The 15,393-nt window shown below is 44.0% G+C and overlaps 1 protein-coding gene across 2 annotated transcripts in view; it reads right to left on the minus strand.

The window, feature by feature from the left end:
• The window catches only part of Bfsp1 (beaded filament structural protein 1), a 34,962-nt gene that overhangs the window by 8,000 nt on the left and 11,569 nt on the right, over nucleotides 1–15,393 (minus strand). Inside the window, exons 2-5 of one of the 2 annotated variants that reach the window (XM_045155675.1) lie at nucleotides 13,691–13,763; nucleotides 13,002–13,097; nucleotides 10,076–10,168; nucleotides 8,140–8,247 (exon numbers count right to left, since the gene is read on the minus strand). In XM_045155675.1, coding sequence (XP_045011610.1) covers nucleotides 8,140–8,247; nucleotides 10,076–10,168; nucleotides 13,002–13,097; nucleotides 13,691–13,723 — 330 coding nt within the window. In that variant the 5' untranslated portion in view covers nucleotides 13,724–13,763. The remainder of the gene's footprint in view (nucleotides 1–8,139; nucleotides 8,248–10,075; nucleotides 10,169–13,001; nucleotides 13,098–13,690; nucleotides 13,764–15,393) is intronic. The other variant, XM_012951253.2, reaches the window with a different exon arrangement.

Genomic DNA, 15,393 nt, shown 5'->3' on the forward strand with positions numbered 1-15,393 from the left:
TGTGCCTATAGTGGGTATGTATGAAATATTAGATGCCTAACGTGCAGGAGGCCCTTGATTTGCTCCCCAGCATTACAAAAAGAATAAAAATAACCACAATGTTTGGAAAACACTATTCATATATTCATGTATGTCCCATAAGTCTTCAGGTGGGAAAACAGAGGAGGTGGTTCTATTACTGGGAAGAGCTTCTAGAAGTACAAAGGACCCCTATATGTACTTACTAACTTATAAGCTTACTATATGCAATGATGCCTCTTAAAGTCTCATCTTGAGCAACAAAGATTCTGAAATGCATGGTCCTCAAAAACAAAATGGAGGGCTGGAGAGATGGCTTAGTGGTTAAGGCATTTGCCTGCAAAGCCAAAGGACCTTGGTTCAATTCCCCAGGACCCAAGTAAGCCAGATGTACAAGGGGGAAAATATATCTGGAGTTCGTTTGCAGTGGCTGGAGGCCCTGGCACACCTATACTCTCTCTCCCTCTGTCTGCCTCTTTCTTTCTTCCTTCCCCTCTCCCTCTCTCTCTCTCTCTCTCTCTCTCTCTCTCTCCATATATATGTGTGTGTGTGTGTATGTGTGTGTGTGTGTGTGTGTGTATGTGTATGTGTATATGTATATGTATATGTATATGTATATGTATATGTATATGTATATGTATATGTAAAATAAATAATGGAACAGACAAAAACATTGCCTCTACCTATAGCAGTGTGTCTTAAAAGTTCTGTATGCAGTACAGATGTCCCCCAAATTCCCACCAAGGGTGGAAAGATACAGGTTCTGACTCTAGGGGTCTGGGGTGGAGCTGGCAAGTCTGCATTGCTAAACAGCCTGAGGGATGTTGACAGTACTGGTCCACAGGCCATGCTTAGGGTTCTGGGGGCCTAAGCAAGCATCTGTATCCAATACTATGTACGTATACCACAAGACATTTCTGCATCCAAACCTAGGCATGCATTCTACCATGATGGACAATCACTTTACAGAGATCTGGCCTAGGGACAGAGAATTCCCCTCAGAGACAACATCTGGAAACTTAGCGACAAAAAGGTACTCAGGACAAGGTCTATCACATCACAAAGATGAATGAAGAAGATGTCTGTCTGGCCCCTGTATTCCCACCCATCCTTCCATAAGGAGAATCCTTCCTGAAAGTAATGTGACTCCACCCTCCTGTCCAGGCTTGGAATCAGAGATGGGCCCAAGTAAAATGGGCCATCTGATGCTTTCTCTCCTAGGAAAATAGAAAGGGATCTCAGAAATGACAGCGAACTGGCGACAGTTCTAGGTGATGAGGACAGACACACAGGAGTCTCAGGTTACCATTCTAAAGTGGTAACCTTTTGTAACATACATGAAGAAGCTGAGAAAGGCTCGTCTTTGGGTAGAAAGAGAAATGAAGCCACAGGACAAAGATGAACAGTGATGCCAAGAAGCCTGTGGCAAGGAAGGAAGAAGGAGGGAGGCACAGAGTGAGCAGTCACCTCGGGTCCTGGATCCTGGTTCCTGCTACCTACAGGCTCTTTTTAAGTTTCATAAGCTGCTAGTTACCGCTTGCTCCTTTGAGTGAGGGGAAGGCCTTCCCAGTGGAGAAACACGGCAGACACCACCTAACCAACCCATCAAAGTTAACGTCCTCTAGTGACATCACTTCCAAGAGGTTCTTCCCAAAAATGCATGACCTCTGTCTGGTTTTAAGAATCCATTAAGGAGCCGGGCGTGGTGGTGCACGTCTTTAATCTCAGCACTCGGGAGGCAGAGGTAGGAGGATTGCCATGAGTTCAAGGCCACCCTGAGATGACAGAGTTAATTCCAGGTCAGCCTGGACCAGAGTGAGACCCTACCTCGAAAATCAAAAAAAAAAAGAAATCCATTAAGGAAACTCAAATGGAGTGCTAGTCCACAAAACTCAATACATCAAGGTCAGAAACACTGGAATTGCCCTGTACTGGAAGAGACTTAGAAGACATGGCACCTAAACATTAGTGGGATCCTGGCTAGAGCAAAGCATCAGTAGTGAAAATTTAGCAGTCATTTAATAATACGATATCCCTGTGAATTTCCTGGTTTGTCTGGTCCTATGTATAAGACATTAACATTTTGGGCAAAGAACATATGGGAAAACTAGACACTACTTTTCCAAGTTTTTATAAGTCTAAAGTTATTTCAAGGGACTAGAGAGATGGCTTGGCAGTTAAGGCACTTACCTGCAAAGCCAAAGGACCTAGGTTCAATTCCCTAGCACTCACGTTAAGGCCAGATGCACAAAGTGGCACATGCATCAGGAGTTTGTAGTGGCTAGAGACCCTAGCACACCCATTCTCCTCTCTCTCTCTCTCCTATCTATCTATCAGCCTCTTTCTCTCCTCTCTATCTTAAATAAATAAATAAAATATTTTTTAAAAAATTTCAAAATAAAATAGCATCCTTCCTCTTTAGGCCAGCTTCATTAGGTTTCCATTCCTCTGAAATAAATCTTGATCTGACAGTCACCTGTAATGTCAAATACCAAGTCACACTAACCAGTTGCTACAGTGGTCACACACCAGGAAATACTTCTAAGAAACAAGAAAGACCCATCTAAGGTCCAAGCCTCAAAGGAGTTTCACAGTGATATCAGAAGACTGTGTGGGGCCATATATCAAGGAATAGGGACACAAGGTTCAGAAGACTGCTCTCTCATTTTCCTATGTGCATGAAACATCCCTTAACAAAGAGTAGATGAGAAAATTCAATATGAAAAGATTCTCTAGAATGATACCTAAATCTCTAAACATGAAATAAAGAGTGTTTCTATATATCCTTGGGGTGTAGTTTCCCTGCCCAGAGCTGGAGTCTTATGACCCAGGCTGCTGGTGGGTAAAAAGTGTTGTGTTGTGTTTTGTTTTTAAAAGTTGACTGGTGGGCTAGAGAGATGGCTTAGCGGTTAAGGCATCCAGGACCCATTTAAGCCAGATGCACAAGGGGGCGCATGTGTCTGGAGTTTGTTTGCAGTGGCTGTATGCCCTAGCACGCAATTCTCTTTCTCTCTCTCTCTCTCTCTCTCTCTCTCTCTCCTTCCCTCCCTCCCTCCCTCCCTCCTCCCCTCCCTTCTCTCTTTCAAATAAATAAATAAAATATATTTTTTAAAAAGTTGACTGGCTTACTAGTCCCAGTTCATACAGAGCCTGCCACACAAGCATGGGGACTTGAGTTTGGATCCCCAACACCCACATAAAATCCAAGCACAGTGGTGTGTATCTGCAGTCTTAGCACTCCGGAGGCAGAGACAGGAGAATCCTGGGAGCTTACTGTCTAGCTGAATTGGTGAGCACTGGATAACAACTTCTGACTTCTACACAAAATGCACCTGCCCACAAATATGTGCCCACACATGGACATGCAGAGAAAACAGAGAGAGAGAGAGAGAGAGAGAGAGGCGTAATCAGTGTCCTTCATTGATTACCAAATCTCACCACTAGGTGGTGATAAGTGATTTCGATGAAAAAAGAAGCCTGGCAGGTTGCCACTTTGCAACTAGATTTTTTTCTTCATGTCCCTGTCACAGTAACCTAAATGCCTGTCCTTCCTCCTCCACCTGTATGAAGTACCATCTTCAGAAGTCAGGCACTTCCAGCTATACAGGCTGTTTCTTCTATGCTGAGGTCCAATGTCTCTCAAACTTGTGCCAATAGAATTAAGTGGAGGGCTTATTCAAAGATTGTCAGGCCAGACTTGATGCCTCAGTTTATCTAGATGTGCCTGTGAATTTGCATTTTTGACAAGCTGTTAGGTGCTGCTGGGCCAGGGACCTTACCTTAAGTATCCATGCTATGGAAGATTCTGGAAGCATCAGAGGCCCTAACAAAAAGCAGAATCAGATGCTACAGCCCTGCCAGATATTTTCTCTCCTCTGACCCTCCTCATCACCATGTCACTAGTATATTTGCCTTGCTGAAAGATGACACACCCAAATTTCTCTTAAAGCTCTCAACTAAGCTACTTTACATGGAAGCCACAAACTCTTTTACACTAGCAAAAGTTCAGCCATGAGTATTTTGAATGATGGCGCAGAGGGTGCCAGCCTGGGTCTCGGGAGGATCAGGCGTCGAGCATTCTGACCCCCCTGCACATCACACCCACAGCTGTGGCTCTCAAAGTGTCATTCCTGAACCAGTACCATCCGTGTCACCTGCAAAGCGAAGTTCACATTCTAGGGCTCTCCACCCAACCCAGAGTCAGAAACTTATGGGTGGGCCAAGATGCCTTGGAGTTTCCATTGGAGCTGGTTAGGCAAAATCTTGGACCCCATGACCTTTGCCCCTGGTGTCAAACCCATTGATGTTACACTGCATCAGGGGCTTTGGAAGTATCAAGGTTCTTAATCAATTAACCTTTTTTTAAAAAGGAAGTTATTCTAAATTAACCCTTACCACATTAGCCCACGAAAAGGGAAGAAGCCAGGGAAGTGAAGTCAGAGGATTAAAAGATGGAGAATTTGATGTGCTGCTATTGGCTTTGAAGATGGAAAGACCATAGGCCAAGGACTGCATCTATGACAGCAGCCTGCTAAGCTGGGTCCTCGGTCCTACAGGCACGGAATTGAATTCTACTAACAACTTAAATGACAATGGAAGCAAATGCCCCAGCACACATACACACAATCCTCCAGGCAGGGGCCAGGGCCAGCCCAGGCCTTGACTTCTGCCTGGGAAACCCACAGCAGAGAAACTAACCAAGCTTTCCCAGCTGTCTGACCTGGAACTGTGAGAACGCCCTGCAGCCACTTTAAGTCTCTAACTTGGAGCAATTCATGAAAGGCTGTAAAGCTGGGTTTCATTAGACCACAGTTGGAACTTGTTATTGGATACAGTGGGCCCTTTACATGCATAATGTCCACATTCATGGGTTCGACCAATTGAGGGTTGAAAATCCTTTGTGTCTGTACTGAATATGTGCAAGCAATTTTTTTTCTTGCTATTATTCCCTCAAGGTTCAAGGATAACGACTCTGTACGTACATAGCATTCACACTGCGTTGGGTGTTGTAAGTCATCTAGAGATGATATAAAGCACACTGGAGAATTGCACAGGTTGTGCGCGGATACTACCGCATGTACACAAATGCTGCAGTGCTTTGTATTAGGGATGTGAGCATTTATGGATCTTGGTATCCTTGGGGATCCTAGAGCTAATCCCTACTGGGATACTATGACTGGGCAAGTATACTCAGGTGAGTCCCAGACCTTCAATGGTTCAACTTAATTTTTCCACTTTACTATCACATGAAAGCAAGATATGTTCTGTGGAAACCATCCTTCTTAGCTTGTACTTTTGTCTTCTCTCAGGCCCATGATGCTCTGAGTCAGCCATGAGACCAAGAGAGAAAGCAACTGTCACACGGTGATGTGCTGCTAAGTCAGGCTGGTCCTATGAAATGTACTTTCAGCTGAGGACACTGTAACTTGCAATGAGCTTGATGGAACAAGGAACATCTGTGTGTTATTCTATATGGAATGGTTAGGTAATATGTCAATAACTATATCAATATAATTGGTTTGCTTTTATAACTGATTTTGTTGCTGATAACATTTTCTGAGGAAGGTTCCACAAGCTTCACCAGACTACCAAAGGCTGGGACAGGGAAGGGGGACCCAGGAGAGAAGGCTGAGACCCTGCTTTAGGCACTGGGATAACTGGTAAGTCTCTATAGCAATAGAGGGTAAGTAGAGGGGGCCAACTGGGTGGTACTACTTCATGTTCTTAGAAAGCAAACTAATCCTTTATGACATGTCTTATCTTTACACTCAACAAATGCCTGTGTGTACATGGAGAGAGAAAAGTGTGCTTTTGGCCTCACAACTAGAATTTCCCATATTAGGCTGATGTTTTTCATCTTTCTCAGTGTCTAGAGCAACCATTTCACCGTCACCCTAGCCACAGGAAACAACAAAGTTCACACTGTATGCCACACATGCCATAGAAATGTACATGTGCATTTGAACAAATATGTATGTATTTAAAAGTACACAGAGAAATATTTTAAACAAAATGAATTCTGCCCTTTTACTAACTTTTACACAAACTCAGTTACTTCTTATTCTTTATTCAATGCTTTTGCTTTCCTTTTTTTTTTACACCAGCCAATTCTAATGGATTTGCTCTATACCCAGTGAGTTATAACTAACAGTTTGACAAACACCAGTGTCTGGGGCCATGACCACTCCTGCACCCAAGTCACATGTGCCACATTCACTCACACACACACACAAAAGAACACTACACATATGCACGCACATAATCCTACATACACACATCATACATCTCATACACATACCACCTGCACATGCCACACACATTCCTCACACAACGCACATACATATACTAAAACCATTACATATACCATACCCACTTAATTTTATGCTCCACACATATACTATGCATACATAACACATATACACACACTACACACAAACCCTACATAGACACATATATACACACACATACCATATATACATTCCTCACACACGAAAACATATACAACTACCCTACATAAATCTCAAAATCTGCCGGGCGTGGTGGCACACGCCTTTAATCCCAGCACTCAGGAGGCAGAAGTAGGAGGATCGCTGAGAGTTCGAGGCCACCCTGAGACTACATAGTGAATTCCAGGTCAGCCTGAGCCAGAGTGAGACCCTACCTCGAAAAAAAAAAAAAAAAATCTCAAAATCTCTCTCTATATTTAGGGCTTTAGAGAAACTAGTCCCCAAGATGATGCATCTAATTCTTAAGCCATCATGATACCTTTAGAAAGATGAGATGTGGGCTGGAGAGATGGCTTAGTGGTTAAGGTGCTTGTCTGTGCTTTGAAACCCAAGGACCTATGTTTGACTCCAGCACCCACAGAAGCCAGACACATAAGGTGACACATGCGCACAAGGTGGCACAAGTGTCTGGAGTTTGGTTGAAATGACTGGAGACCCTGGTACACCAATTCTCTCTCGCTTTCGCTCTCGTTCTCATTCTCTCATTAAAAAAAAAAAAAAATTAAAATTGGTACATCCATTCTATTTCTATTCCTGTGTCTCTCTTTCTCTCTCTCTAATTGAAAATAAATAAAAAGATTTTTTTAATTTAAAAACATTTATAAAATAGAAAGATGAGATTTTTAAAACACAGCTCCGTTTCCCCCATTGTGACCTTCAGCTCTGGAGACAACCACGGATGGGGGCTCCACACAGGGAGAGCTTCCTGTGCTGTGAAGCGACGGTTGGAAAGAGAATACCTGAGATCCTAAGCAGATATGCAGGGTGCTAACTATCTAGGAAACATGCATGTAGCCAAGGCTTTAAATAATTTTGATGTCATGGGCTCTGGCAGGATAAAGATCGAGTAACATACCATCCAGGATTTTTAGAGTTGGACTTTTAGGTCTCTTTTTTCTTTGTTGTTCCTCAGGTGTCTTGCTTAGCAAATGCCAATTTACCTTGGGTTTGGGAAATATGATTACATATGTAAGATGTAATCATATTTAAATATAATATCATATTTAAACCCAACATTCCCCATCAGTGTGCCCATCTGCATGGAAATAAGAGAGCAAAACTACAAAGGAATCAAAGGCTAAACCAACCACAAAGGTCATAGTCAAGAAGGAAGCAGAAATGTGAGCTTTGTGCTAAGCAATGTCTAACACCATGCTTCCCAGGAGCATTGCCAAGTTTACAGGAAAGACGATCCTAGGAGGGGAAACAGGAAGCATCGACTGTTTGGGATTTTTGATGAAAACATCCCAAAATGTGTTTGTTTCTTCTCGTTCTTAGCAGGTTTGACTCTGGAAACATGAATCCAGGATGAAATGGGGCTAGTCCGGTCCTCTGTGGGAGAGGGGCATGTCTTGAAGGAGATACAAGGAGAACCCCATTAGGGCCAGGTACTCACACATCCCAGGAAACCTCAGCCCAGGGTCACGCAAGGTGCTTGGTCACTGCTCAGAACGCTACTCTTCTGTGTGACAGTTAATAGAACTGGAAACCTGTGCATGTATTGCATGTGCCATTTCAAGAAAATGTGTGAATTGTCAGCACAGACATTTAAAAAAAAAAAAAAGCAACTCTTCAATAAAATGCGCAGGAGACCCTAACAAGATGCAGAGCGTACCTGGGCCTGCAGCTCCGCTTTCTGTGCCTGCAAGTGGGTGAGCGCCTCCTGGCCCTCGTCCAGCTGACTCTGCAGGGCGGCCACTTCCCGTTCTGTCAGCAGCTTCTCCTGCAGGAAGGAGGCCAGAGTCAGACGCGCACAGAAGAGGAAACGCAAGGAAGAAAGGAGCGAGGAGTGGGTGAGGCCCTTCCTTTGTGTCCTCCGCAAATTCTTATGTGAAGCCCCCCCACCCACCCAATATGATGGCATTAGGACATGAGACCTGTAAGAAGTGACTGGGGCCAGATGAGGCCATGAAGGTAGAGCCCTGAAAAGGATCAGTGCCCTTTGAGACAAGGAAGAGACACCAGCGAGCCCCTCTCCATCACGTTAAGCACACCGTGACGAGGTGGCTGCCTGCAGGCGAGGAGGAGCTCTGAACAGATGCCACCGTGATCTTAGACTTCCAGCCCCCAGAACCCTGAGCAACAAGTGAGTATGTATGTCTCATGAGTCCATCTCAGACACCACGGGTCAGGAGACTGCAGCATACGCCTGTTGGTGCCACAAACTGGCCAACAAGGCATTTGACTCTCAAAGCCTGTTTTCCCTTCTGTGAAAAGAAAACTGCAATGCAAATGCACAATAGGATCTGGGTTCTGTGTTTGTGAAGATGAGCTCAAAGCCATCAGCTATGTCTCAGCACAAGGCAGGATTTAAAAATCAGGCCCCACGAGGTGAAGGGGAAGCAGAGCCCAGGGAAGGCCACTATAAAATCCTATGGACGACCCATGGAACACTCTAGAAAGAAACCCTCCTCTAATTTTCCCATGTTGTGCCAGCCAGGTGTGGTGGCACACTCCTTTAATCCCAGCACTTGGGAGGCAGAGGTAGGAGGATCATCATGAGTCCGAGGCCACCCTGAGACTACATAGTGAATTCCAGGTCAGGCTGGGCTAGAGGGAGATCTTACCTCAAAAAAAAAAAAAAAAACAAGAAAAGCAAATAATAATAATTCTCTTAGAGCTGGGTGTGGTGGCACACACCTTTAATCCCCACTGGGGTGGTTGAGGTAGGAGAACCACCATGAGTTTGAGGCCTGCTATTGCAGTCCGGTTTGCATTGCTGGTAGAAATCACCCAACCAAGAGCAGCTTGTGGGAAAAAGAGGTTTACTTTGGCTTACATGCTTGAGGGGGAAGCTCCATGATGGCAGGGGAAATGATGCCATGAGCTGAGGGTGGACATCACCCCATGGCCAACATAAGGTGGACAACAGGGACAGGAGAGTGTGCCAAACACTGGCATGGGGAACCATAAGCCTGCCGCCAACAATACGCTTCCTCCAGAAGACATTAAATCCCAAATCTCCATAGGCTGGAAACCTAGCATTCAGAACACCTAAGTTTATGGGGGACACCTGAATCAAACCACCACACCAGCCTAAGATTACACAGTGAATTCCAGGTCACACTGGGCTAAAGCAAGACCCTACCTCAAAAAAACAAAAAAAAAAAAAAATTAAAATTAAAATTAAAAATAATTCTCTTATTTTAAATAACTTACTCTTTCGGTTATAGTATTATTAAACAACAGAAAAGAGACTAACATCTTTTGGAAATAAGTTTAGCAGTTTCTTATAAAGTATACACGAGAGAATAGATCACACTTCCAGAGAGAAAATGCCTGGGGCAATGATGAAGGACGATTTATATCCCGATGTCTAAACATCAGCATTCAAAGTATGAGCAAAAAACATAAGAACAACCTCAAAACATAAACACAACTCAGGAGTGGGGAAGGAAGAGTTAACCTACTGTAGCTCCAGCAGTCTGACCCAAATCTTGTCCCTGGACCTCTGCCAACGTCAACCAGTCCCACAAGGACGTGAGGAAAGATTGGATATGCCCCCTCCAGGACTGGCTTGCTTTTTCCTGCAGCCGTCCTCCAGTTCTTACCTCCCTCATCCCACCCGTCACTGCTGATACTTGAGGAGCAGTCTGGATGATCTGCTGCAGAACGCTGATGTAGGTCTGAATTTCTAGAAGATTCTGTTGGGGCAAAAACATTTTCATTATAAGTTGAGATACCTGAGTGAATCCTTCTCTCTCACCCTACATAAGCCAGGTAATACACATTTTCACATACTACCCCACAGCTAGGGTCAAACTGGGCATGAAAAGGAGAAGATGACTCAGCTGCCACAGATGGGCCACCAAGGAGTAGGTACTTCACATCTCACTTAATCTTCACCAGAACAACAGGACAGATGGGTAAACTGAGACTTGGTCTCTTTGGCCACTTCTCTTCAGTTGCCCTCACATTTTACTGCTGACAGCATTTTAGAAAGGAGGTGGTCGGGTTAGTCAGGCTCTGACTAAACAACAGGCTGTATGCAGTCTCAGGCAAGCTACTGAAATTTCCTAAAATGAGAATACTGCTATAAAACAGTGTTAATATACATAGAGATGCCAAGGATGACATGAGCCCCAGGCCAATGACTGCCTATCACCAGAGGACGGAAAGACCAACCTTCTAGCCTCCTCGTGGGACCAGAGCCCTCCACTAATACTGAGATGGCCCAGGGGTCACTATCTCAGGTCTGCTCATAAGGGCTGACCTTGAGAGTCACCTCATAAGGCTGCTGCTAGAATCCTCCAGATGTGCATTTCCCATCCTGAACTCTCCCCTCATTATCCTAAATGGCCTTCAGAGTGCTTCAAGCTGCTTTGGGACTCCCACGGACACTGCTCCCAGGATTCTCTGACAGAAGCAAGAGAGAAGGCGCAGAGGAGGAGATAGGCCAGGGGCTGGGGATGCCAAGGAGAGGGACAAACCCTTTAGGGCAAAGTGCAGGACAAACACTGGGCAAACATGGTAAGACGGAGAGAACAGAAGATTGCTAAGCCCTGGCCTGGCTCCATGTTTTACCTACGTTACTAAATTGTCTTCACTGGAGTTTCCCTGGAAGCAGACTCCAAGAGAAGGATCTGGGTGTGGATGCAGGCAACTGACTACAGAGTGGGGAAGAGACAGGGATAGGAGAGCAGCCAAGGAGGAGTTGCCATTAATCACACTACCACAGGTATCGAGCCAGTGTGACCGGGGGTCTCTGGGAGCTCAGAAGCCTGAGTCATCCTGCACAGGGCCAAGGGAAGCCGGGCAAGTTTATACACTACCTCGCATCAGCCACTAACTAGTTGAGGCTGCTCCCAAGGAGCCACGGTCCCTCAGTACTTCCTATGGAGCAGAGTACAGCTCAGCTCTTGGGAGAAGGTCCTCAGGCAAAAGTACAGTATAGTAAGGACCCTAAAAAATGATAAGCTCAGCTGGCTGGAGAGATCACTTAGTGGTTAAGGAACTTGCCTGCAAAGCCAAAGAACACAGGTTCAATTCCCAGAATGCATGAGAGCCAGATACACAAGGTGACACATGTGTCTGGAGTGCATTTGCAGTGGCTGGAGACCCTGATGCATCCATTCTCTCTATCTACCTGCCTCTTTCTCCCTCTCTCTGTCTCTTTCTCTCTCTCTCAAATAAATACATAAAATAAAAATAATGATATGCTCTCCAGGAAATCTAATCTTGAAGGTGAGAACAGCTCCCCCAAGGAATGACTCCTCACAGTTCTAACAACTTATCTCATAGCTAATCTACACAGGCACGTTTCCTGGCTTTTATTTCAACTTTGCTATAAATTGTAACTCTTGCAGGAAAGGCAGAGAGAAGCTAAGCTTTTTCTCTTTTCTCTCCCCAGGTCTGGCCAAAACTAAATAAATCCATTTCCCCTCACCAGTTCCTGTCTCCAGGTTTTCCTTAGGAAGTTGGCAAGCACTAGACCGAAGATTCCATTTACAATACTAGCAACAGGAGGAAGGCTAGAGCCCAGGGAGAGGGAAGCCCCAAAGATTAGGCTCAGGGTCACAGTCAGGTCAGGAGCCCACAGTTCTGCCAACCAGTTAACCTACAGGGCTACATTCACGTTTCGAAGAAGCCGTTTAGGAAAGCCAGACCACTCACGCACCATTACACAGAACCAGGCTTTGATTTTTAATACGCCAAGGCCTCCAACGTCAGGCCCATGTAAAGCTAGTGACAATGGGGCAGGATTGGTATTCCATGGAAGAGGAAGGTCTTGAATTAATGTGCTCAGCTGACTGGCTCAAAGGCAAGGAGGCTGACAGCTCTAACACAACTACTTTGTTTTGAATATTTTTATTTATTTGTAATGTGTCTGGGCAGAGAAAGAGAGAGAGAGAAATGGACACACCACAGCTTCCTGACACTGCAAATGAACTCCAGATGCATGTGCATTTTGAGCATTTGAGCATTTTGATACTCAAAATGGGTATACATGGATATTGGGCAATCAAAACTGAGTCACCAGGCTTTGCAAGCAAGTGCCTTTAATCCCTGAGCCATATCTCCAGCTCCAAATACATTTTTTTAACATTTTCTGCGTTTTCTGAACTGAAATGGTTGACTGTCTAGCAGGCATACCCAATCTGTGCCCCATAGGCTGCATGTGACACAGGAGAGCTATGAATACAGCCCAACACATTTGTAGATGACGTCATGTTGCAATGCCAAAAGATTAGACATTCCCTTCACAGCTTAATCAAAACAGACCTACCTAATTCACTTGGTAATATGACGCTACACCGTACAGATCTTAGTACCCAGCACCACAATCCCCAGTATACCTGAAACTGCTTACTGCTCTATTCACCTCCGGCTTGCTAAGTACTGTCCAGCAACCAGCCCATGCACACCACAGATCACCCACTCCAGCAGTCAGAGTTTTCAGCCATGAGTCCCCTGGGCTTGTCTGATCAAACTCAAATTGTTTTTCTGTAGGGAAGGGCTTTCCACAGTTGTGGTTACCTTCTTGTACCTGTCCTTGGCTGCACTGACATCGGCCTGCAGAAACTGGGCTTCCAGCTGAAGGCGCAAATTATGCAACAAGGCTTCATCAGCTTCCTGCAATGACAAAGAGCCCCACGCCGGGGTCCACGGTCACAGGAGCACGTAGGTATAAAGTCCAGTGAGCGAGTGTATGGACTGCCAGGGGACTTAGTAAGACAGATTCTTGCTCAGCACATCTGCCAGGGGGTCTGAGATGCTGCATTCTGAGCAAAGTACTGGATTAGTGACTGGGCCTGGCTTAGAACACCAGCGCTCACCAGGGGGTGATGCTGAACCCAAGTGGATATCTGACAACGTCCAGAGACATTTTTAACTGTCAACACATTGAATGATAGGGTTCTTCTAGGGGTACTTAGTGGGTAGAGGTTAGGAAGTCTACTGTAATACAAAAGACAGGCCATACACACTCAAACAAAGAATATTCTAGCTTAAAATGTCAACAGTGCCATAATTGAGAAACCCTGATCTAGAAAAATCTGAGAATCAGGGTATATTTGCATACCAAATAACCTTCACATTTAGGTAACACCTATATTTGTTCTCTATCTTGCCATCAGTGACTTGAGTTTCAAAATTAAAGAAACGGTTTCCCATAATAGTAAAACCTGGGTCTCAACAGTTTTCTCCCCAAGACAGTATATATTCACCTTGAGATGATGTGACTTTAACACAAAAGGCATTGTTTAGAATAACTGCTGTTGGTGGTTTATTTCTTGGAAGCTGAAAATAACAACAGTATAAAAGGTCAAATTTTCTCACCAAACTTTCTGATAATTCAAACTATTTTATTATCTTATGGGTCTTGTTTGGATAAACCAAGTAGGTATAAAAGAATTGTTCATTAGAGACAGCCTCTTCAGCAAATGGTGTTTTGAAAACTGGATAAATATCTGCAGAAGGATAAAAATAGATTCTTCTCTCTCGCCATGCACAAGAATTAAGTCCAAATGGATTAAAGACCTTAACATCAGACCTGAAACTTTGAAACTGCTAGAGGAAAAAGTAGGGGAAACCCTTCAACATATTGGTCTTGGCAAAGACTTTCTGAATACAACCCCAATTGCTCAGGCAATAAAACCACAGATTAACCACTGGGACCTAATGAAATTACAAAGATTTTGCACCGCAAAGGACACAGTGAAAAAAGCAAAGAGGCAACCTACAGAATGGGAAAAAATCTTCGCCAGCTATATATCTGATAGAGGATTAATATCTAGGATATACAAAGAACTCAAAAAGCTAAATAATAAGGAATCAAACAAGCCAATCAAAAAATGGGCTATGTACAGATGACTGGGCTTCTGCGTGAGAATGAAAATACTTAGTAGCAGAGGCCAGTAAGTTGAAAAGGAGACATAAAGGGTGGAGAAAGGAAGGGAGAAGGATACTTAATAGGTTGACATTGTATATATGTAATTACAATGATTGTAATGGGGAGGTAATATGATGGAGAATGGAATTTCAAACGGGAAAGTGTGGGGGTGGGGAGGGAGGGAATTACCATGGGATATATTTTATAATCATGGAAAATGTTAATAAAAATTTAAAAAAAATGGGCTATGGAGCTAAATAGAGAGTTCTCAAAGGAAGAAATACGAATGGCATATAAGCATCTAAAAAAATGTTCTACGTCACTAGTCATCAGGGAAATGCAGATTAAAACTACATTGAGATTCCATCTCACTCCTGTCAGATTGGCCACCATCATGAAAACAAATGATCATAAATGTTGGCAGGGATGTGGAAAAAAAGGAACCCTTCTGCACTGCTGGTGGGAATGCAATCTGGTCCAGCCATTGTGGAAAACAGTGTGGAGGTTCCTAAAGCAGCTAGAGATTGATCTACCATATGACCCAGCTATAGTGCTCCTAGGCATATATCCAAAGGACTCATCTCATTTCCTTAGAAGTACATGCTCAACCATGTTTATTGCTGCTCAGTTTATAATAGCTGGGAAATGGAACCAGCCTAGATGTCCCTCAACAGATGAGTGGATAATGAAGATGTGGCACATTTATACAATGGAGTTCTACTCAGTGGTAAAGAAAAATGAAGTTATGAAATTTGCAGAAAAATGGATGGACCTGGAAAGTATTATACTAAGTCAGGTAACCCAGGCCCAGAAAGCCAAGTGCCACATGTTCTCTCTCATATGTGGATCCTAGCTACAGATGACTGGGCTTCTGTGTGAGAATGAAAATACTTAGTAGCAGAGGCCAGTAAGTTGAAAAGGAGACATAAAGGGTGGAGAAAGGAAGGGAGGAGGATACTTAATAGGTTGATATTGTATATATGTAATTACAATGATTGTAATGGGGAGGTAATATGATGGAGAATGGAATTTCAAATG

Source organism: Jaculus jaculus, chromosome 8, assembly GCF_020740685.1.
Source record: "Jaculus jaculus isolate mJacJac1 chromosome 8, mJacJac1.mat.Y.cur, whole genome shotgun sequence".
Taxonomy (NCBI): Eukaryota; Metazoa; Chordata; class Mammalia; order Rodentia; family Dipodidae; genus Jaculus; species Jaculus jaculus.